Here is a 25,318-nt window from a genome sequence, read left to right on the forward strand (position 1 = left end):
TTCAGCCTGCACACATTAGATTTTCGCAAACAGCAGAGGAGGCTGTGGCTTCATGCTGAGTTTAGTAAGCAGCAGGCTGGGGGGTTCTAAATTAGTTTCGAGGGCTTTTTAAGGGTGAAATAACACATTTTACTAAAATTGGATTGGATTTGTCCTTTAACCTCTTGCCGTCCGCCCGTAGTAAAAAAACGGACGGAAGAGGACTATGGGGTAACCTTTTTTTCACATAGTTCTCTTTAGGGTCACAGTATGATATATATTAACATCCTCCTGTGACCCAAAACTCAGTATATAGTGGGCTAGGGCCCGCTGTATGCTGAGTGCGCCACGGCCGGGACGGATCCCGACAATACTGTCGAGATCCACCCCGCTGTCTGACAGTGGGCTCTCACTATCTAGAGGCAAAGACAGCTATGGCCGCCCCCTCCCCGTCTGTTCCTCCAGTCAGTGCTGGAGGATCGGAAAGGGGGGAAATCCCTGTGGAAGGAAGATGATGAAGCGGCGGTATGTCTTTGCTCACCTCCTGATCAATAGAGCCAACGTGTGACACCTTTAATGTCACATGTTGGCTCTAACTATGGGGATAATTGTAATTCACTCACCCCATAGTTCTCCTTTAAGTCCTACCATTTGTCCATGCTTCAGTCATGCAACTCTTTTGTTTATGAATGGCATGCTTAGGACAAGGGCTGCAGTATCTCCACATGCTGATGTTTTGAATTTAAATGCTGCATTGAAAAACAATGTACGATAATAAATGCCGCTCAGTATGGACAACCTACAAGAGGAACATGCAACGAGTGGTCTGAAGAAAAGCCATTAGGAATAAGAAAGGACACAGAACCAAAGTAAATGCAGTTTTTTAGTCTGTGCTGGATATTTAGGTTAATATTTTAATAAATGTTAGGTAGTGTTTGTGGACTGGTTGATTTCTGCACACAAGTATCCAGCAGCTCACCAGTTGTTATTTTGGTACACCCTTATCACATCCCTTAACTCACCTAAAAATTAATTTTGCATTCCTCAAAAAGCAAAAGTAATTTACTGGCCTAACACTTATTAGCACCGTAAACTATAACATCACCCCTTAAGTAGATCTAAACCTTAACTACTGTGTGCTAGGCTGTATATACTTCTGACCCTGCACTGTGTATTTTACATACACCTGCCTTCTGCACTCTGTATGTTAACCACTCCTGTCCCATAAACCCTTTACATTACATACATCTGACCCCTGCACTATGTACATTACATACATCTGACCCCTGCACAATGTACTGTATGTTACCTACTCCTGACCCCTGCACTACATTACATACTCTTGAGAACTGCACACTTTACATTACATGTTTCTAACCCCTAAACTATGTAGTTAGCCACACATTTTAGTCCCTTCCACAGTTAGCACAATGTTGTCACACCCATGCTGCATGCACAGCCTAATTCTTCTTCTCTGGGTGCCTAAGGGTGTCTCCAAATCTAAAATGCTTGAAAAAGTTGAAAAGCACAATAAATCGTATTGATTTCTATAGTCCCCGTTCACTTCTCAGCACAACGTTGCGCTGAGGAAAAAGCCGGTTGCTGAAAAAAGGTACACTAGCTTCTTTTTTGGCAAGATCAGCATGATTAGGAATAGGAAAAAGGGTCACATCGCGCTAATCTTTGTAAAAAGAGGCGCATACATCACAGGCTAGTGCAGAGCTTTTCTGTGCTGAAAAACACAAGTTACAAACGCCCTGGTGTGAAGAGAGATTGGATATAGATCCACTTAAAACCTAAGCTTTATTTTAAATCAATATGATCATAGTGTTAAATACCATCATGATGATATTGCCATAGATAATATCATACCATTAGACAATTCTATGCAAGGCTCAGCACCTTTATATAATATGTAATATATCTGATATCCATCAAATTATCTGATTCAGAGGGGCAGGTGTGAATACAGCACTAAATCCTGGGATCAATACAGCCTGCTCTGTCCCCCCAATTATAAAGTATACAAGAAGAATACTGCCTGTAATAACTAATCTGTGCTTTCCTTTAGTGAATTACCCTTAAAAGGGGGTTGAAATGGGTTGCTAAGATCAACAAGTCCATCTTCATTTCCAGTAAAACTGTAGCAGCCTCAGTGTTGAACAAGATGTAGACTACAAAAGAACTCCACTCTGTTCTATCACCATCTCCACTATATCTGGGAAGTGCTCATTCATTGTAAAATGGTGATTTTATACGACAGCATAAAACAAAATGCTGGAGAATTGAAAGTACCAAAAGTAACAACCTCTGGATAAACACAACAAATTCTAAAACAGTGTCATTCCAGGCTAACAATACTGGATTCTACCTTTGATGACCCTGCCTTCCTTTGTGCTAACATGTGTGTAACAGGACCAAAGTATGGTCTTAATTTGCATGAAATATAAAAAGCATCTCATTATAAAGTTCTGAATATTATAAAAGATTTGATGTGTTTGCTTTTATCACAACAGTTTGCGTGAATATCAGGCTGCCTATATACAGCCTCATCCTGCTCTGATTCAATGGCCTGATGTGAGGTTTGGATGAGGATCAAACTGTCTAAGGGTTTCCCTAGGAGTTGACAATGAGCTATTCTGACATTCATTACCACACTCATTGTCACACATAGGGGTTTCCAGCTTGAGGTAAGAATTAAGCTGGTGGAGCAAAGACGGCATCTTATTTGCTGTTTCCATTTGTCATAGTAGACACATCCCTGACACTACAAACAAAGAAATATTTCTCACCCATCAGCCTTAGGCACACATCTGCTTGTCTGTAGCTAACCTCATGGCTAGTTTGGCAATAGTGAACAGACACAGGCTTATGGGGATTTGAAGTCATTTTTCAGCAAAGAGATTTTTCGTTTCTTCGAATAAATAGCAATCGAGGTTAAAGTGTATGTAAGCACTTCCTCCCTCTCTCCAACACAAGCTCTCTCCTCTTCCTACTGGCAATCAGTTCTGCTACCTTTTTCTTTTCCCCCTTTTATCCTTTTGCCCTCTGTCCCTTTCTCTTATTTCTCCCCCATATACCGCTATGAAAAAAGGTTTATGGACGTTAGTCCTGTTCTGTTTTTGTTTTTTACATTGCACACATTACTAAATAGAGTTTGCTCAGGACACTGTACCTATTTGTGGCTCAACTGATGTATGGATTTCTTTGTCTATGTCTTACTACAATAAACCTTTGTACCTGCTGTTTTATTATGATGTATCCATTGCTCTCATCTGTATCTTGATCTGGATATAGTGTGTCCTTGTTACTCTATCGTCTGTTTCTCCTTTTGTATTCTTTATTCCCAATAAATAAATATTGTTATTAAAAACGAAAGTGAATATAAGCCCTAACAATGAACTTCTCTTATTTGCTGCCTTTTGCTCTGTTAAATAAACCATTAAAAGAGTTTTGTTATATCTGTTTAATATGTGCAAACAATACCTGTTGATCATGTTAGAAATTCATAGCTGTCCAGTGTCCTATACACACTTCTTGCGTAATTAGCCCTCCCAGTCCTTATCTTGACATTACAGAATCATTAGCCTTTATGTTGTAGAGATGGGGGAGTAGGGGGGGTCTGAGGAGTTTTGCAAGAGAAACCTGGGCAGGGCTGACACCACAAAAAGCCTGTGTGTTGGCAGCCCACAACAGGACTTAGGAGCCGAGTGCATTTATGGCAGATCAACAGTTATTTTTCTGTCCTTGCTGGTTCTTTAAATGGACAAAACATGGGGAAATGTGCATGTATTGCAGAGATGTACAGTTTATTTTGTTTAATGCTTTTTAATTTGTCTTGACATACACACTTTAAAGTGTATCTAAACCAAAAAAAAAAAAAAAATGTAATATATTGCAGCTTTCCAATCTTTAATGTAGTGGCTGCATTGGTTATGGTGTGTTTCCTTTATTTTTATTGGGTGATCTGGCCAGTAACACACTTCCTGTCTTAGGGTGGCTGCACTCTATGGAGGAGCAATGGAGCCACCCATGGACAGCAGCATTGTTATCCTGTGGAGAGGATGGTGTTAGATGGACTACCAGGTTTAGATGGACTTGACCAATTCAAAGCCAAACTCCAGCTAAGACTTTTTAAGCAATTGCAGCAACACCCCCGCCTTTTGGTATAAAAGGTTTTACAAAAAAAATAACAGCTCTCTATTGTAAACACCCCTGTCAGTGTTATATGGTTTGCCTCAATCCTCTATCTGGCACTTTGGGCAGCTTGGTCTGTTAAAGAAATCTGAAAAATAACAATAAATAAATAACTGGCCAGATCACCAGGTGAAGATTAAACCTAAAAAACAAATGCGGGCACCACATTTACGGATTGGTAGGGTGCAATATTTTAATATAACATTTTAATATTTTATATTTATATAAACTTTTGCTTTTGAAATTTAGATATGCTTTACATTACTCACAGATGTAAAATGATAGAAGATAAAATATCTACTCAGTTGTTGCCATGGCATGAAAACAGAACATAAATCTAAAAGATACAAGCAAAGTCTTGAGCAATCTGAAACTCGAGAGGAGGGATGGGCTACAAAGTACAGCAGAAACAATGATGCAGGTTTTCTATGAAACCTGCAAACACATGAGTAAAAAAAATGCCTTGTTGACATCACCGTCTACTTTGTAATTCACCTTGCAGCATGTTTCCTGACAAATTTATGTGCTTGTTGGGTTCCTTGTTAATGTGTTGACAGTAATGCTGCTAGTATTGAGTCTGTATGGAACTGTTGGCCAACTTAGATGGTAGAATGGTCTGGTATGATCAGGGGCGTCCCGAGGCCGGGTGTCACCCGAAGCTGAGACCGGGTGACACCATGGGGTCCCCCGGGTGCGGGCCGCACCCCCTGGACCCCCCTTGTGATGCCACTGGGTACGATCATGGTGTTAATGTTAGAAGACAGAATGCTAGAAGTTAAAATATACAGACATGGCCAAAAATGTTGGCACCTCTGCATATCTGTCAGATAAAGCACCACTTCGCGCAGAAAATTGTTGCAATTACAAATGTTTAGGCTTTTTTGAGATTGTCCATGGTTTTCCCAAAAATTTGGAATGCAATTATTTCTTGCAATTTGGAGATAGTGCCAATAATTTTGTCCAGTCCATTTTTGGAGTTTTGCGTGGAATGTGGCAGATTTGTTTTTTGTTTTTTAATGGTGCATTATCTGACAGAAATGCAGGGGTGCCAATATTTTTGGCCATGAGTGTATATTATGCTGTATGTCTTGGCCTGGTAAGGGAAACAATGGCCAATAGTCTCCTGGGCTACTGGTACTTGTCAGATTTAGAAGTAACTCTAAAGCCAGTTATGCACGTTTCTGTTTTTCTTGCTCAAACCGTGAGCTGAATGAAAAAAATACAACAGATTCCTCCATCATGGCTTACGAGCGTTGATGGATGAATCACCCACTGTTTGCACTGTATTCTGACAGCGACCGCTATCAGAATACCCAAATGAAACTAGCAGCCAAGCAGGCTGTTAGGCCAAGAATTTTCCAACCAGCTCCATAGATCAACTGATCGAGGCAAGCTGGGTGGAAGGGTGCCGACAGGGGCACCGACTGTATGAATTGCGGCATTTTCCTGATGAAATTCATTCTGTGTATACCCTACTTAAGAGGCAGGAAAGGGTACATTTTATTGCTAGACAAGTCAGTACATTTGTGCACTTTCACTGAACAAAATACTTGCATAGTTTATCTTAAGGAGTTTATTTATAACAGGTTCGCCCAGCGTAAGGCCTCATTCACACTGTAATCGGCCTGCACGTACAGCTCCGCGTTACGTGCAGGGCCGTACCGAGCAGCTTTCGCGAAGGACAGGTGCTGTGTGTGATTAGTACGCAGCCCCCATCCTTCTCTATGGGAGTACGCCGCCATACGCCCCTTATGCTCATCTCAAGTGCAGGTCCGTAGAGGTGCGTGTTTCCTGGCTCGGACGCAGACAGGATCCATCCTGTCAGCGCACGAGTACGCTCACACGCACGGGCATGCAGGGTGGGTGAGCGTCTGGGGGGCGTACGGCCACGTAGTCATATAGGGAAGGAAGGGGGCTGCGTACTAATCACACACAGCACCTGTCCTACCCGGGAGCCGCTTGGTATGGCCCTGCACGGAGCTGTACGTGCGGGACGATTACAGTGTTGGCACTGGGGTTACACATGGCTTGTAATTATTATCATATTTCTTCTGAGGTTGCAAGTCCCCCTCTGTTCCTAGCAACTTTAACAATGATCGTAAGACGTGATCATTCTGATCCTCTAAAGGTCTTACACTCAGTAAGCATGCCAACAATGGAACTGACATGTGACGCACAATGATGTTGATGTGCCATTGACATTAAAGCAGTTTGTATGTTTACAAAGGAAACTTGGACACTGACCAGGTAATAATTGCCATGAAGATGTGTACTGTGACCTTACAATACTTCTATGGCTGTTAATTCTGTGCAGTAATTATGAAATCAATTATGATTAGACATTTGTGTTATTTTATCAGTGTTATTGTTAAATGATCCATGTATTAATAATAATAAACCATCTATTAGTAATCTTATGGTTGTATGCCTTCTATGAAAGAGCTGCATATCTATAGCTGAAAAGACCCAGTCATCAAAAAAAATGCAGCTCCTTTATAGAGGAACCTTTAGTACACTACTTTATGGGCAAATGTTTCAGTGTTCTGACAGGTACAGCTCCAACATTTCCAGGAAGTGTCAGAACTTGCTTCTACCTTCTGACCCCTGCACATTCCTATTGGTCCAGCACTATGATGGGTTTTTAACAGCCAGTATGAATGTACAAGGGGCAAGGAGAGACAGGCAAGTTTCAGAACTTTTAGGAAGTTCTGAAACTTTGGGGTTGATTTACTAACCTTTTAAACACACCACGAACGTGTATACACCTCTGTAGTGTGTTCCCTCCCAGCATGATCTATGGGAGGAATCGAAACACCTTTGTAGTGTGTACACACCCAGCAGGTGTGTTGTGCAAAGCCCTGCAATTAATTGCAAGGTAATGTGGTGTAAATTAGCTCTATGTTATGTTGCTTGCGTTGATGAATGCAGGAATGTAAATGCATGAGCTAACCATTTTTGTCTAAACTGTGAAGCAGCATTATATATGCATCATGTGCATGATTTTTCCATATATGGCATTAGTGGAAATATGCTTTTAGAGACTTTTGGGTGATAAATACAATTTGCTGTGTGAAAATCACACACACCTGGTGTGTGTGTGTGTTTAGGTTAGTAAATCACCCCCTTTGTGTCAGAACAGCCCAGCATTTGTCTGTAAAAGCTGCATCTCACAGGCTGCTGCAGGTATATGCCAGCTGCTCTAGGTATCAACACTTTATATTAAAGCAGTTTTTAACTATTACAAATATATGGCAAATATAATTGGGTAAACCAGCATTTTCTTTGTGACCATTAATGTTCCAGTATGCTAGCTTTATGAAATAGCAAACAAGATAATTAAGAGATAAGTTAAAGGCTTTAGTGCAGAATAACACATTTGGTGGTATCTTTTATAGCTACCAATACATCAGACCAAAAAGAGGGACAACTGAGGAGAAAAGAGGGACAGCGATTTGTTTTCACATGAAGGATAATCCCTCCGAGTGAGAAACAGTTGGGAGGTATGAACATATGCAGAGTAGGGCTTTGAATCTTCTCTAGCATTACTGATCTTCATACTTCTTCCAGGTCAGTGACTCAGAAACCTTTAAAGACAGTTGGTCAGCATAACAGCCAAAGACCTTGTCTTTTCTGAAAGAAGTCAACAATGGCAGCTGCTGTATTTTCATCTGGATTGGTTTCTCTTTACTAAAGTCTCTCTGGACAATTTTTGCGGTGGGTGCCCATACAGCACAAAGCAACTTTTATTAGCATTGTCCCCCGATGCTCCACAGTGACAGCTAGCTAGCAAAATATTTATCTTTAGGCCCACTGTCTAGTTCTTCACTACCCAGCCCCCATTCATTCCAAAAGCTGGTCTGTACTCATGGTGGCCCCCAGCTATCCAGAGTGGTATGGATCCATTAATTTGGATGTAGGGAAAATTTAAAGGATAACTTCACTAAATGGAAACCAGCTTATTATGCTTGCTTTCAAATCACTTCCTATTACTCTGTTCAACTGCTGAGAGTGAAGAAAAATATCCGGTACCTCTGGTTATAGGGACCATATGATTCACTACTCTTATTTGCTTTTGAAATTTAGATATGCTTTACATTACTCACAGATGTAAAATGATAGAAGATAAAATATCTACTCAGTTGTTGCCATGGCATGAAAACAGAACATAAATCTAAAAGATACAAGCAAAGTCTTGAGCAATCTGAAACTCGAGAGGAGGGATGGGCTACAAAGTACAGCAGAAACAATGATGCAGGTTTTCTATGAAACCTGCAAACACATGAGTAAAAAAAATGCCTTGTTGACATCACCGTCTACTTTGTAATTCACCTTGCAGCATGTTTCCTGACAAATTTATGTGCTTGTTGGGTTCCTTGTTAATGTGTTGACAGTAATGCTGCTAGTATTGAGTCTGTATGGAACTGTTGGCCAACTTAGATGGTAGAATGGTCTGGTATGATCAGGGGCGTCCCGAGGCCGGGTGTCAAGAGACCGGGTGACACCCCACCGTGACATCATTGCGCATGCACCTAATTGACGCCTGCCGGCAGCCATCTTTGTGATGAGGTATGCCGCCAGGTCCCCTCCTCTCTCCTGACACTGTCGGGTTCTCGGTCCATGACTGAGTCCCCGAATTTTAAGAGGGGGTGACACCAAAATGACTCGGTAATTTTGGTGTCACCCCTCCAATGGGGTCACCCGGGTGCGGGCCGCACCCCCTGGACCCCCCTTGTGATGCCACTGGGTACGATCATGGTGTTAATGTTAGAAGACAGAATGCTAGAAGTTAAAATATACAGACATGGCCAAAAATGTTGGCACCTCTGCATATCTGTCAGATAAAGCACCACTTCGCGCAGAAAATTGTTGCAATTACAAATGTTTAGGCTTTTTTGAGATTGTCCATGGTTTTCCCAAAAATTTGGAATGCAATTATTTCTTGCAATTTGGAGATAGTGCCAATAATTTTGTCCAGTCCATTTTTGGAGTTTTGCGTGGAATGTGGCAGATTTGTTTTTTGTTTTTTAATGGTGCATTATCTGACAGAAATGCAGGGGTGCCAATATTTTTGGCCATGAGTGTATATTATGCTGTATGTCTTGGCCTGGTAAGGGAAACAATGGCCAATAGTCTCCTGGGCTACTGGTACTTGTCAGATTTAGAAGTAACTCTAAAGCCAGTTATGCACGTTTCTGTTTTTCTTGCTCAAACCGTGAGCTGAATGAAAAAAATACAACAGATTCCTCCATCATGGCTTACGAGCGTTGATGGATGAATCACCCACTGTTTGCACTGTATTCTGACAGCGACCGCTATCAGAATACCCAAATGAAACTAGCAGCCAAGCAGGCTGTTAGGCCAAGAATTTTCCAACCAGCTCCATAGATCAACTGATCGAGGCAAGCTGGGTGGAAGGGTGCCGACAGGGGCACCGACTGTATGAATTGCGGCATTTTCCTGATGAAATTCATTCTGTGTATACCCTACTTAAGAGGCAGGAAAGGGTACATTTTATTGCTAGACAAGTCAGTACATTTGTGCACTTTCACTGAACAAAATACTTGCATAGTTTATCTTAAGGAGTTTATTTATAACAGGTTCGCCCAGCGTAAGGCCTCATTCACACTGTAATCGGCCTGCACGTACAGCTCCGCGTTACGTGCAGGGCCGTACCGAGCAGCTTTCGCGAAGGACAGGTGCTGTGTGTGATTAGTACGCAGCCCCCATCCTTCTCTATGGGAGTACGCCGCCATACGCCCCTTATGCTCATCTCAAGTGCAGGTCCGTAGAGGTGCGTGTTTCCTGGCTCGGACGCAGACAGGATCCATCCTGTCAGCGCACGAGTACGCTCACACGCACGGGCATGCAGGGTGGGTGAGCGTCTGGGGGGCGTACGGCCACGTAGTCATATAGGGAAGGAAGGGGGCTGCGTACTAATCACACACAGCACCTGTCCTACCCGGGAGCCGCTTGGTATGGCCCTGCACGGAGCTGTACGTGCGGGACGATTACAGTGTTGGCACTGGGGTTACACATGGCTTGTAATTATTATCATATTTCTTCTGAGGTTGCAAGTCCCCCTCTGTTCCTAGCAACTTTAACAATGATCGTAAGACGTGATCATTCTGATCCTCTAAAGGTCTTACACTCAGTAAGCATGCCAACAATGGAACTGACATGTGACGCACAATGATGTTGATGTGCCATTGACATTAAAGCAGTTTGTATGTTTACAAAGGAAACTTGGACACTGACCAGGTAATAATTGCCATGAAGATGTGTACTGTGACCTTACAATACTTCTATGGCTGTTAATTCTGTGCAGTAATTATGAAATCAATTATGATTAGACATTTGTGTTATTTTATCAGTGTTATTGTTAAATGATCCATGTATTAATAATAATAAACCATCTATTAGTAATCTTATGGTTGTATGCCTTCTATGAAAGAGCTGCATATCTATAGCTGAAAAGACCCAGTCATCAAAAAAAATGCAGCTCCTTTATAGAGGAACCTTTAGTACACTACTTTATGGGCAAATGTTTCAGTGTTCTGACAGGTACAGCTCCAACATTTCCAGGAAGTGTCAGAACTTGCTTCTACCTTCTGACCCCTGCACATTCCTATTGGTCCAGCACTATGATGGGTTTTTAACAGCCAGTATGAATGTACAAGGGGCAAGGAGAGACAGGCAAGTTTCAGAACTTTTAGGAAGTTCTGAAACTTTGGGGTTGATTTACTAACCTTTTAAACACACCACGAACGTGTATACACCTCTGTAGTGTGTTCCCTCCCAGCATGATCTATGGGAGGAATCGAAACACCTTTGTAGTGTGTACACACCCAGCAGGTGTGTTGTGCAAAGCCCTGCAATTAATTGCAAGGTAATGTGGTGTAAATTAGCTCTATGTTATGTTGCTTGCGTTGATGAATGCAGGAATGTAAATGCATGAGCTAACCATTTTTGTCTAAACTGTGAAGCAGCATTATATATGCATCATGTGCATGATTTTTCCATATATGGCATTAGTGGAAATATGCTTTTAGAGACTTTTGGTTGATAAATACAATTTGCTGTGTGAAAATCACACACACCTGGTGTGTGTGTGTGTTTAGGTTAGTAAATCACCCCCTTTGTGTCAGAACAGCCCAGCATTTGTCTGTAAAAGCTGCATCTCACAGGCTGCTGCAGGTATATGCCAGCTGCTCTAGGTATCAACACTTTATATTAAAGCAGTTTTTAACTATTACAAATATATGGCAAATATAATTGGGTAAACCAGCATTTTCTTTGTGACCATTAATGTTCCAGTATGCTAGCTTTATGAAATAGCAAACAAGATAATTAAGAGATAAGTTAAAGGCTTTAGTGCAGAATAACACATTTGGTGGTATCTTTTATAGCTACCAATACATCAGACCAAAAAGAGGGACAACTGAGGAGAAAAGAGGGACAGCGATTTGTTTTCACATGAAGGATAATCCCTCCGAGTGAGAAACAGTTGGGAGGTATGAACATATGCAGAGTAGGGCTTTGAATCTTCTCTAGCATTACTGATCTTCATACTTCTTCCAGGTCAGTGACTCAGAAACCTTTAAAGACAGTTGGTCAGCATAACAGCCAAAGACCTTGTCTTTTCTGAAAGAAGTCAACAATGGCAGCTGCTGTATTTTCATCTGGATTGGTTTCTCTTTACTAAAGTCTCTCTGGACAATTTTTGCGGTGGGTGCCCATACAGCACAAAGCAACTTTTATTAGCATTGTCCCCCGATGCTCCACAGTGACAGCTAGCTAGCAAAATATTTATCTTTAGGCCCACTGTCTAGTTCTTCACTACCCAGCCCCCATTCATTCCAAAAGCTGGTCTGTACTCATGGTGGCCCCCAGCTATCCAGAGTGGTATGGATCCATTAATTTGGATGTAGGGAAAATTTAAAGGATAACTTCACTAAATGGAAACCAGCTTATTATGCTTGCTTTCAAATCACTTCCTATTACTCTGTTCAACTGCTGAGAGTGAAGAAAAATATCCGGTACCTCTGGTTATAGGGACCATATGATTCACTACTCTTCACACCACATGATACAATTGATAAATGGTCATTGGCCACTCAAGCAAAAAACATAGTCACATGGGTGCAGAGAGAACCCTTTTTAAGCTCCAAGTTGTGAAATGTTTAACACAGGGCATTCTTTCATCACTCCGGTGGCTGAATGGAGTGGCAGAGGAGTAAAAGGTAAGTATAACAGCTAAGGTGACCTCCAATTAAGTTTACCCTTTTATTTTGGTCTGCATGTATTCATGGACCTAATTTAACACAGTGAGATTAATTTACTAAAAAAAGAAATGCTTACATGTGATTGAAGTGTACAGAACTTTTTTTTTAAGGTAACTGAACATTCAAATTTGCAAAGTGAACTTTTTGTACCTGTAATAAAATAATCTAATCAAGTACATGTTTGGGTTTAAAAGAGTACAAGTCTTAGCACTAGAAATGCTAGCTGGAATAAAAATACATATTGTAGAATGGTTCTTCTATTTGGCTCCTTTTATAGTAACGCCCATGCTAGAGCCGCAGATAGTATGAGCAGATATAAAATATAATGATAGAAACCCATAATATGAAGGCATATTTGAAGCCTATTTGGATAGATATACATTTGTAGATAAAAAAAAACAACCACTAGTACCACCCATTGTAATTCCTACTGAACATTACTGCTGAGAAGAGTTTTTATCTGTTGGAAGTACTTTTGATGCTAAATAGATGATCCATTGTAGAAGCCTAACACAAAGCAGGTGTTGCATAGCACGCTAATGGAACCACATGCAAACCACACATTGATCCCTCTGTGGTACGTGGATTTAGTGAGCACTATTCTTTCTCTTTACAGCTAATCCTTACTACAAGTATACACACTGCTGTATTATCTGTTTGGCAGCCTCGCATCCTGTCGGTAATGAACATGCAATAAACACAAATAAACTGACTGTAAGGAAGCAGCTTATTTCAGATTCCCAGGAGTCTGCTCATATGAGAGGTAAATACAACCATAAATAAACTAAAGGTAATATTATGATGTAGCCCCCAACAAAGGGAGCCTGCTTACAACATACTGCGTGTTTTACACAGGAAAATACACGCTGAGCTCCAGGAAACAATTATTTCAAATTTTTGTTAACAGTATTTAAAAGCGTTTGCTTGAAATTCACTTTTGTGCTACATGATACTCTGTAGCTGATTCATGAAGTCTGGTGAAAATGAACAAAAAGGACTGGTTCTAATGGAAACCAATTAGAAGTTTTTATTTCCTATGGAATTGGGTTGCATTGGGAAATAAAGCACACAATTTAATTAGCCGCTCTGGATAATACCTTCATATTTATCCAGTTTCTTGTACCAGTATGCATCTAGAGAAAAAGAGCACATATCTGTATCTTCTAAAGCTTTTAAGGCAGGACTATGGGTCATTTTAAACATTTGCATGAATACATTTCTAACATGATACAATATATAGCAACCACACATATTAAAAAAAACTGCACCAGTTACCTTTAAAAAGCAGTCCCTGAGCCCCAGCCAAATGATCGTGCCACAGCACAGCCTTACAAACACTACCTATGAGGGGCATTGAGAATACTGCGCAAGCATGATGTCATCATTCCATCTCAGCCAGATGAAAGCATTTTATCAGATGCTTCCTCTTACAGTGATCACTGACAAGACTTTACTGTACATTGAGGTAGCTGTATACACATAGCCAAAAGCATAATGGCTTCTGCAAAGACACCAATATTGGCATGCTTCCGTTATTCCTAGGCCAGCATTTTAGTAGATGTAGCTGTAGACACTGACCCTCATTTTTAGCTAAAACAAGAATCCCACATACCAACACAGAAGGTAAAATGTGCTATCAGACATACTGTATGTTCCTGTCAGTGTGGTGTATGAAGCACATCAAAAATGTTGTGCTCTAAGGGTCTAAGAGAATTAGGATGGCCCAACACAAACACAAACTTCAGCAACTTGTTAAAAACCTATCCAATTCCTTACAAATTTTCAGGAAAAAAAAAATGATCTCTTGCCCATGGGATGAAACTTACCTGTTCAGGAGGTGATCTTCAAGGTCACATCTTTGAAGGACTTCATCACAATATTTGTTTAAGGGGCAAGCAACTGAAAGTTTATCCAGCAAGTTCTTTACTAACACAGTAGACTTTTTGCAGGTCTGCAGCATGATGTGCTTCCTATCCATAGGGCAAAAGTTCTCATGTATAAGGAAGTTTGTGAGGCAGAGGGTGCAGAATGTGTGCCCACATGGAGTGTCCAGAGGTTGTACCAGTGCATGAAGACAAATGTGGCACATCATATCATCATCCACTTCTTCAATGTATGAGTAAAAATGGTTTTCTTCTGTGGAATGTTGCTGTCCACACACAGTGCATAGTGGCTCAGGAAGGGCATTATCCAATACTTCAATTTCATTACCAATTTCCATGACTGATGTCTAACTGAAAGTATATATTCCAAAATGACAGCTGGCAGTTGCCACTGCAATAAGAATAGAAGATTGATGTGTTATACAAGAGGAGAAAAAATGCAAGAAACAAAAAAGAATATTCTGGCTAAACTAAATATTCAACTACAGGTGGAATCCAGTGTGTTAAAAAAAAAATACTGTAGTCTTAAGGTGGCCATTGACAGTGGATGGTGATGACCAAACCAATCTGTTTCCTTACTAACACACTAACTAACAAGCTTGCTCATATCCTATTCCCCATTCTTGGATTGGAGCTAGAATAGCTACTGTCCAAAAATCAAACCATAATAGCAGACTCCTCCCCAATGATATTTATATGTGATATACAGCATATGGGATATGTACTGTATATACACATAGCGAGATATTTGGGCACTCACAGGTCTTCACAACACATACTGAAAATCAAAGTTTTAATCAGGACTTGTCTGGTTCTCTTGTTTCTGATGTGTTTACCCCTCCAAGAGAAAATCTTTGTTATAAGCTCTAGAGGCAAAAATGGGAAAGAATAAGTGCAAATTTCTGTACATTTGCCATTGTCATGCCATGATCATTCTCTCTGTTTGTGGAAAAACTCATGCTACATACACTGTATATTAGTTTTTAAAACTGCACTTTAGACAGACAGCTAAATAAACAGTTGACATATACTGTATGTCCACAAACTTACTTCCCAAAGGATTTCTTCTAGGTAGCACAAACCAAATCCTGGATCTCCCTGCATACTGCATTGCTTGTAAGCAGTATGGCCTGATTAAGGACCTGCCCCAGCTTGTGTCTGGACAATGAAGGATAAGCAGATGACTGATACTATTACTCTGCTCCTCTCCTGTTCAGTATGTTAGGATGGCTGCAATGGAGTCCTTTTGGCTGCCTTTCCCAGTTTGACTTTTTTTGTGCAGGAAATTACAGAAAACCCACATCAAGACAGATTTAGTAGCCATGTTAGCTGCATGTAAAATTCATTATTTTAATAATTCATACATGCAAACATTTTTGGTTTTGTGTCTAAGAGAGAAAGTGTCAGAGAGAGGAATCAAACACATAGGGGTCTATTCACGAAGCTGCCGAAGAATCTACCATAGCTTCGGCCGATCCTTCGGCTAGCTTCGGCCCCACAATAGAAGCCTGAAGTGAATAGCCGAACAGTGTTCGGCTCACTTCACTTCAGATCGGTCATTCACTCGGCTGCCCTCGGCAGGTTCGTGAATAGACCCCATAGTATTGTTTCATGATTTTCTAAGATTTGTGGACTGTAGGGTTATATTACTGTACAGTATATTACTAGACTATGACAGCCAGAACTACAAGAGCATCAGCAACAACCTCGGGCCATTAGTCCTGTATATTCCATTTACTATCACAATATACCATTCAGTATAGTCACTCCTGGGGAATGTTGTTTGTTGTGATTTACAGCATTTCAAAGCTTAATTACATGTCATCTCATATAAGATAATGAAAGATGACAGTTGCCCATTCAATATATCTATACTGCATTTTTCTTTTGATGTGCTTACATATTATTCTACAGCACAAATCACTTAGGAGATACATATGTACTAGTACAGAAGTTACAAAGGCTGGAGAGGCACATTTTATTCAGTATAAGATCCGCCCTGTATGTCATAAAGGAGAGTTAGAAGAATGGATTGCTCCCATTTCAAGTGCAGCACTAAGAAAGAGAGTAATAATCACCAGAGGGATCTGAGCCAAAAAGGAAATAACATCTAAACCAAGTGTTTCATAATACAGATAAGAAAAGATGAACATAAAAATCCTTAGAAGCAGATTTCCCATTTCTAAAACCATCAAAGGCTCAGTGGGAGAATTAGTAAAGGTTACCATTTTTATTGACAGGAACCTGTAACATTAGATGGGAGTTAATATATCATGGCATATTTCTGGACTATCATCATTCCATCAATGACATAATTATTCTTTCTCTCCTGAGTAACAGATCATTTATTCCAGCAGCAGTAGAATGATTTGACAGTTTAAGGTTTCCAAAAGTTCTGACATCTTGCATGTACAGGATGCTAGAGCAATATGTATAATCTTTTACTCACGTTCGCAATTCCACTACCATCTGCTCCCTAAAATTCCTTTATTTCTGTGCCTGAATAGAAATGACAAGAGAATAAAAATGAACCACAATGCTATTATTACAATGATCTAAAAAATACAGGTAAACATATGAGATTTATGACAAACGGAAAAGAAAAAAAATGGGCTGTGGGATTATGACATTTATACAAAAAAAAAAAATCATCATTATACAACAGTGGCAGCCATCTTCTGGACTGAACTTATATTTCATAGAATACGGCTAATCAATTTATAAATCAATCAATTTATAAATAGGTAAAGTTATCAAGAGAGCACCATCATCTTTCAATGATTAAAGTCAGTGCTGTAAGCTGAGAAGCTTGTGGAAGACATGTATATAGTGTGAAGTCTGTAAGATGGTTACACATCAGCCTCACTTTGACTCCTTCTACAAATCTATATATATTTGGCTCCTATTCATGGCACTGAGGATAACATCTCCAGCACATTTAGATAGTACATAGTAGTTAAAGCGGAAGAGTGAAAAAGAAAGAATTGCGGTAGAGATTTTTGGCAGGAGAGACATGCAAAGTCTCTTTTGCCCAAAAAAATTCTCTTTTCCCCCAATAATTTGTCATTTATCTCCAAGATGCTGTGAATAGGTTGGGTGCCGGGAGTATGTAACACTTGTGTGCATGCATAGAAGTTACATCATCAGTGGTCACCCAATGGCTGAGGAACACAGAACACACACAGAACCAGGAAGTGGAAGCAATGGAGATGGTGGAGGCAGGGGAAAGAGTGGGGGACTGAAGATCAATCCGACAGCACTAGAGAAGGGCACACCTGTAAGGTAAGGAGAAGGGCAAAAACCGACCCACCGCACAGGGCTATATGTCTGTAAATTTTCGAAGCAGACACCTAGACAACTGCCATTGTAGCACTCACCTCTAAAGGAGCTGCTGGAATTTTACTGGCTCCTACCTATCCTTATGGTGAATCACCAACACTACAATAGAAACATCAGGCTTCAGGCTTTAGTCTTCCTTTACTTTTATTGGCTCAATAAACTTGTGGAGAGAAGGTTAGGGGTAAAGGATACCCCAAAACAGCAAACTATCCCAGGACTTTTTATGTCAGCAATAGAAACATGGCAATAATTTCTTGAATAACCTCTCAATATTATCAAAGTTGATAATAGCGCTAATGTTTTAGTGCCAACCTACTAGTTACAAATTGATTCTTCAGTAGCAGTCTCCCTGTTACAAAGGATCCTTTAAATACCTCTATTGGTGCCCCTAGATATTGCAGTAGCATTCTCCCAATAGGAACTGGTTTTCCAATTGGGAGAACATGCAACCAATTACAGATACCTTAAAGAGCTGAGTAATGAGGTCTCCATTCCATGTTCATCCAGCAGCAGCTTCTGCAAAGGTCTCCTGGACATAATTATGCATAGCAGACTCCTCTCCAGATGCTCCACCAGGCAGCTAACTTCCTGATTCTCCAGGCCCTAACACAGGCAAGCTTAGCTGGGCCTTGGCTTGGGACCCTGGCTAGAACCAGGCCCCAAGAAACAAAATCTTCCCACACTGACATGCTCTCCAGGCAACTTACAGGGACAGGTTGCTGGAAATATTTCTCTTCCACCCTTAACTCACATCACTGCAATAATATTTGCAGTGGTTGGCCAAGACAAATAAGTATTCAAAACTCAATAGATTGTTTCCACTGCCACTAAATACTGGAGAAAACTCAACAGCAGCAGGCAAAAATAACCAATGAAACCCATAAAACATTATACAAAACTAAGGCAGGTCACAGCCACAAAAAAGTAAACTAATGCAGCCACCACATCTAAGGACTGGTAAGTTGCAATATGAATACATATTTGTTCTTGGGTTTATATGTATATTTACCTTAAGCAACAAAGGTAGGTAACTTCCTAATCCTTAGCTTGTGATTGGACAATGACTGAGCATCAGCAGCTCATCCATCTGTCACTCTGCTTTCCCCTTCTGTTAGCATGTTTCTTATCAGCGCATTTACAGCAGACCTGATTGGCTCCTAGTGCTGCCCTTCATGCTGCACAGAACATTGCAAGAGGTTGACACCAAATCTAGTTCAGGTAGCTATGCGAGCTGAATTTAAAAATACAAATAATTTGTTGTTAATTAATACATGCTGATCCAGGGTTTGTCCACTTTTCCATTTTCATGCAGGCAAGTGACAATCAGGGCCGGATTTCCCACAAGGCCAACTGAGGCCCATCCTCAGGGCAGCAGGGAGTAGAGGGGCAGAAGGGGTGTGGAATTCCTATCTCACGACGCCTGGGACATGCAGTTCCAGGCGCCGGACGGGCAGTTTTCTACATTTAGCCCTGCTTTAGACAAGCAGAGCTAAATGTAGAGCGGGGAAGCCGCCGCTCGTTATGTACAAGTGATAAAAAAAGTAGGGCTGCGGAAATTAACGATTAATCCCTCGATTTATCGTTAATTTTTTTTAAATTAAATTATTTTGATCGATCAAAGTTCTTTTGATCCGTACTCACCTCTCCGCCGGCTTCCGGGTCTTCCGTCGGAGATCCGGTGACGTCACGGACATCGACGTCACCGGACTCCTCCCCCCTTCCCCAAGTGGCTGTCAAAAGAGATAAAGAAAAAAAAAGTAAATATTAAAATCAACCCTGCCGCTCCGCCATCTGGGGGGAAATTTGGTAGGGAGGGGGGAACATTAAGGAACCTGGCCTTGGGGCAGCAGAGAGAGTAAATCCAGCCCTGGAGACAATCCTTCCTTCTCTACAGGACTCCCCACTACTAGGTGGAGTTATGATTTGTTGGGAAAAGTCCTGCATGCTGCTTTTCAATATATTGCCATGTATGGTCTACTGAATGCGATCCACCATCAGCACTGAGCAATCTGTGTTACTACACTGTATGCTGCCTTCCATGTTACACTGTGAATGGAGGAAGTGTGTAAAATTATCCCCATCAGCCTTTCCTTACCCTCCTCTCTTCAGCACAGTTTTTATTTAAATACATTTTTTTTAAATGTCTAATTTACTAGTCTGAAAGGCAAAATACTGGGTGTATGCTATTCCCAGCCAGTCCGGACACACAAGAGACTTTTAGTGAGTGGAAGATAAACGTATCTCATATCTCGAAAAAGACTCTGCCAGTACAGTAGTGTGGGAACATGTCTGGGAAAAAACAAAAAGACAAATTTTAACCCCTGAAGGCTATCAAGAGCTAGTACTGATTGCCATGCCCTTATGTATGTCTGATAAAAAATAGTATTTGTTTAGTCATTAATTTATAACATTTTCCCAAGTACCTGTAACAGTGTAAAGGAGACTTTAAAAAAAATAATATGTAGGCTAAAGGCTACAGGTGATTTCTGTGCTTTATAAAAGTACATCATTTTGCAATTGTACTATTTGTTTATCTTGCAAATTAGTAATTACACTATTCTATGTTATTAATAACACATACCTTTTGATAAAGTCCTGGGGAAGAAAAACAAATGAAAAATTGCCCAGTAACCAGGCTGGCCAAGAGTTATCATCGCTCCCACCTATGTTTCCACACTTCCACTTGTCCCACTTGGGATGACCCAGGTGGTTGAGCTTAGATTGGCTAGTCTTCCCCTTCATTAAGCTGGCCATGCATCTTGCGATTATCGTTAGATTTTTTTTGTGCCCTCATCGAACTTTCGTTTGATTTCCACTCGAATACCCCATCATGCACAGACCAATGGTGTTTCGATAATCGTTCGTTAGCTATACTAACTCGTTTGTTTGTGCATGTGCAGTGTTCATGTTGCAATTTTTTCACACGAAAACGCCACTAATCCATCGTATGATTCCAAATACATTTTCCAGCCTGACCGATTGAGGAAATTCGGCCAGTAGTACAGAGAAATAAAAAATTGCTGGGTTCCCATCAACTCATTGATTATCGTTCGAAAGACCATTCGGGGATGATTTCTGAATGATAATCAAGAGATGATGGGCACCTTTAGAGACTACATGAACAAATGCCTGGACCAGGGGTTGTTAACTTTTTATAAGTACAGATCCCCAATAAATTGCCCAATATGTCCACATACCCTCTTTACCAGGCTGTCAAAATCATCATCAGTTCTATTAGGTACAAATATGACATGCAGAATATGTAGCTTTGTTTTACATATGGATAGCTTGGAACAGGACAGCTGAAAAAAAGTCAGAATCGTAGTTATTGTATCTCAGATGCAAAAGGTGGCTACAATTAGTAACATTTTTGTGGTTGTTTTTGTGTAATTAAAATATGGATTTGAGATACAGTTATAGTTCTCTTAAGGGTCATGGGAGGACATATACTAGCATCCTCCCATGACTCAAAGCTAAAGCTCGCTATATACTGAGAGCGCCGCAGCCAGGACGGATCCTGAAAATGCTGTCAAGATCCACCCAGCTGCTTGAGTGACAGCGGGCTTTGCCTATCTAGAGGCAGAGCCAGCTGTGCTCGCCCCCTTCCCTGTCCGTTCCTCCAGTCAGCGCTGGGGGATTGGAGCGGAGAGGGAGGGGGAATCCCTGCGGGGAGCAGTGACTGACAGTCAGCACTCTTTGCAGGGAGATGATTGGAAAGTGAGCGAGCGATGATATGCATTTGCTCACTTCCCAATCTATAGAGGCGATGTGTGACAGTTTCATTGTCACACATTGGCTCGAACTATGAGGGTAGGTGTAAATCACTCACCTCATAGTTCTCCTTTAATGTGACCAGTTAGGGTTTATTTTTTACCTACAATAAAAGCTAAAACTTGATTGGCTGATGCGTGCAGTAAGTCAATTTTGTGCATCTTTTCAGCAGTTTTAGGCAATTAGCCCCATAAAATAGCAAAATGTGTTACGTCTTGTACAGAAAGAAATGTGTTCAAAGCCACTATACAACATAGTCTATCACGGGAGTGAGCTTGGAGTGGTGGCTACTTCACAACACACACAGGGGCCATGGGGAACAAAAGTAGCCACCCTCCAGAAGGAAGGACAGTGTCAGCACCAATTCAGAGATGATTTGAGGATCTACAGCTGGGTAATACACAAATAAGCTTTTACAGGGGTCCTTTTTTTTATTGTTAAAAAGCTTCCAGTGACAGGCTCTCTTTAAAGTTAATATTTTATTCAGGAGTAGCAATTAAAATGTATAATGCATTTCTGTTTACTTCTAATTAAAATCTATGTTGAGAAGAAAGCATGGGCCAAGTGACCCTGGAAATGAATAATGCTGACAGCTATGCAAGCCATAGAAACCATTTAGCAGTTTAGTGAAGACATCATTGAAGTGGAGTTTGGTTGGTTTGTGGTATGTACCTCTGCACTCCCTGTACCATCCTATTAAATAAAGACCTTTGTATTTCCATCTGTCTTGCAGACTCGTCCATTAAAATTATCAAGCAAGCAGAAAAACCTTGAGTTCTCTGAAAGTGGTTAGGTGACAGACAACAGTACAAGGAGAAAGCAGAAAGTAAACACAAAGCTTTCAGTTTCTAAAGCCCTTAAAGCTGAACTCTTTTCAGATAAAAACATCATTTAAAGCAGTTATGTATTAATTTAAAGGTAATGCAACTAGTGTAAATAATGGAATCTGTTTTTGTATCAACCTCTTGTAAGCCCTTGTAAAATAGAAATCTGAATGGAAGTGGGATGGTCAGTATTAGGAGTCAATTAGGCTTTGAGCTATAAAAATGTACTGATAAGCAACATGCTTGCTGACAGAAGGAGAAAGGAGAGAGATGAAACAAGTCTTTTTCCCACCACAGACTAGGAGCAAGGAGATGACTGGCTGTACTGCTTAAATAGTATCTAAACCCAAGAACAAAAATTTAATAAATTGCAAATTCCCCATCCATAGATGCAGTCACTGCATTAGTTTTCTTTTTTTCTGTCTTTTCTTTATTTGCACCTGGTGAACCTGCAAGTAACACACTTCCTTTGCTAGGGTGACAATGCTCACCACTGTACTGTATCTATGGAGGACCAGCATTGTTACTAGAGATTTGCTAAGGTTCAGACTGTGTTCCTCTGAACCTGGAAGTACCATGGGGCCACCCGCCCAATCTTCTGTGGGATGGGGAATTCCCCACCCCACAGCTGAATATAAACCAAGGGGCAGGATGCCTGTGCTGATGTCATTGACCTTTTATGCCACATGGCCATATTAGGTAAATGTCATTGACCAAATGTAGCCATATAAGGCCAATAATGTCACTGCACCCCGCCCCTTTTCTTATATGCAGCTGTGGACAGGGAATACCCTGACGGAGCAGTGCAAAAAGCTTCCTTTTATGTTTGGAGGAGCTCCTTCTCTGTTCTCAGGTTTGGCCCAATTGTCAGCTTAGCATAGGACCACAGAATGCCTTCCCCATAACATGAGAGTGGTGTTTTGTAGTCCACAGGAATAACTGTGAACAATGCTAAATTCTGAGTACAGCTAAGGCAGTGAGCACAGGATGTTATCAGTTCACAGGGATCTCGATAAGATCAGCAGGCATTGTTTGCGCTTACTTAAACAGATATAACAAAACACGGTATATGTAAAAGACCCAAATAATGCAGATAGGAGAAGTTTACATTGGGGGTTAATTCACACTTTAACTGAAGTAGAGAAATGCCACGTCACCGATCTAACTGTGCTACCTGGCAGGGGTATGTAAATCTCAGGCCTGGATAGACAGAAATACATATCCTATGACAGATAAAACAGCTTTCATCAATGCATTTCATCTCTGCATTTCACTGTTTGCCTTGAGTTCAGCTTTAACTGTACATATTTTATCACTTCACCATATACACCCATATCCTACGTACCCTCTACCTGAAACATTTCACGACAGATAGATTTTTATTTTCATTGGATTCTCTGTACTGACATTGCAAATGAGTTTCAAGGTTGTGCAGAGGGAGTATTTTTTATTAAAATGTACTGCTCTCAAGAATATTGTGTAATAAGAATTAATGTGTATCAAAGGAGAGGCCCTATCTTCGACTAGAGAAAGCAGCAGATAAATAAATAAAAAGGCAAAGCAAATGTATGTGAAACAATTATCTGACATGCCATGACCAATATCTCTTCGGGTGCATTTTTAGACATGCTGCTACAGACTCCTGCTTCTAGTCAGTGTCATTTTATAGGACAATGTGCCTGTAACAGGCCTCAACCTGTGCTACATAGTTTTGATTCCCACACAGCAAGCTTCTTCTATCTGTGTGCTGTTTTCCCCTTAAAGAAATCATTGAGGTTAATCATCTACAGGAGTGTCGGGGTTGCCATTGTATCGCCATAATTACTAACACACATCAGATACACAGGTTCTGTTGAATCCAGTTAGCCACAAAAATTGTATAAATCTCGGTGTCGGTAATTAAAGTTATGCATTGGCAACAATGAGTTGAATGTTTATAATTGTATATTATTTAAAAGTGTTGGTGCATGTTCTTGTAAAAGAATAGGATCGTGCCGACTCACTCTTGGTCATCTATCAATCAATCACTTACAAACATAAACAAATGACAGATTATTACAAAACAAATAAATAACTGGTCCACATGCCCATACTCCAAAAGTATTTATTCTTTCATGGTTGAAAGAAAGTTGATCTTAAAAAAAGGCCATAAACGGGGCAGGATATGTGATATTTCATATTTCAGACACTAATTATCAGACCCTTAACAATACTCTACTGTCACCTAGAACACCAATCTATTCCCTTTAAATTAGGAAGATTCCTTATTACAGCCTATGAGACAATGGAGCAATAAGCTATCACTATCTACCTCTTCTCTGCCAGTGGAGATGTATAGTATATCACAGGGAACTCTCTAGGTCATTTGACTACACTGTAATCATCCTCTAGGAACATTATAGACACTCCATAGGCAAGACTTGTGTCATCTTTGTTCAGTTTAGGGAAAATGATCAGTGTGCTGAATGCCTGTGGAATAATGCTTATAATCTAAGGTAAAGAGACACTTTAATGAACAGTTGATAGAACAGGGATTTGTTAGTCCTGTCAGCAGGCCCGGAGCTACCGCAAGGCAAGTCAGGCGGCCGCCTGAGGGCGCTGCAGGGTGAAGGCGGAAAAAATGGCGGATCCCGACACGCGCGGCACCTCAGGCAGTCGCCGGCCAGCTAAATTAGGACCCCACCTGGAGCTCCTCCCACCGGACCAGCGCTGACTCGCCGCTGCTCTCCCGCACCGAAGGTAAGTACAAAAAAAAAACATAGCGCAAACATCGGGGCCATTTGACAAGTACAAGTACTTGTCAAAATGCCCTGTTTTTTTTTTTTTTTTTCAAAAATGCACCTTGCCTACCTTGCCTAGAATGCTAGCCCTGCCTGTCACTACTGAGAAATGTTAGCGTTTGGTCTGCAGTCCTTCTTGGATCTCACTTCCCCCTGGGAGAATCATCTTACTGGGATACCTATGCTATTTTCACCTGGGAGGTTCTCAGAAGTAGTGTTTTGGGTGAGGCATGTACCCACATTGCTTCAGCAGTGACAGAACT

At 40.8% G+C, this 25,318-nt stretch overlaps 1 protein-coding gene across 2 annotated transcripts in view; it reads right to left on the reverse strand.

Moving 5' to 3' along the window:
- LNX1 (ligand of numb-protein X 1) overlaps window positions 1-14,679 on the reverse strand; it is a 143,411-nt gene extending 128,732 nt beyond the window's left edge. For both annotated transcript variants that reach the window (XM_018575750.1, XM_018575743.1), the window contains exon 1: window positions 14,285-14,679. In XM_018575750.1, the coding sequence (XP_018431252.1) occupies window positions 14,285-14,679 (395 nt within the window). The remainder of the gene's footprint in view (window positions 1-14,284) is intronic.
- Between the last annotated feature and the right edge of the window lie 10,639 nt (window positions 14,680-25,318).

The sequence above is a fragment of the Nanorana parkeri genome, unplaced genomic scaffold (genome assembly GCF_000935625.1).
Source record: "Nanorana parkeri isolate BGI_ZX_2015 unplaced genomic scaffold, ASM93562v1 scaffold54, whole genome shotgun sequence".
NCBI classification, from domain to species: Eukaryota; Metazoa; Chordata; class Amphibia; order Anura; family Dicroglossidae; genus Nanorana; species Nanorana parkeri.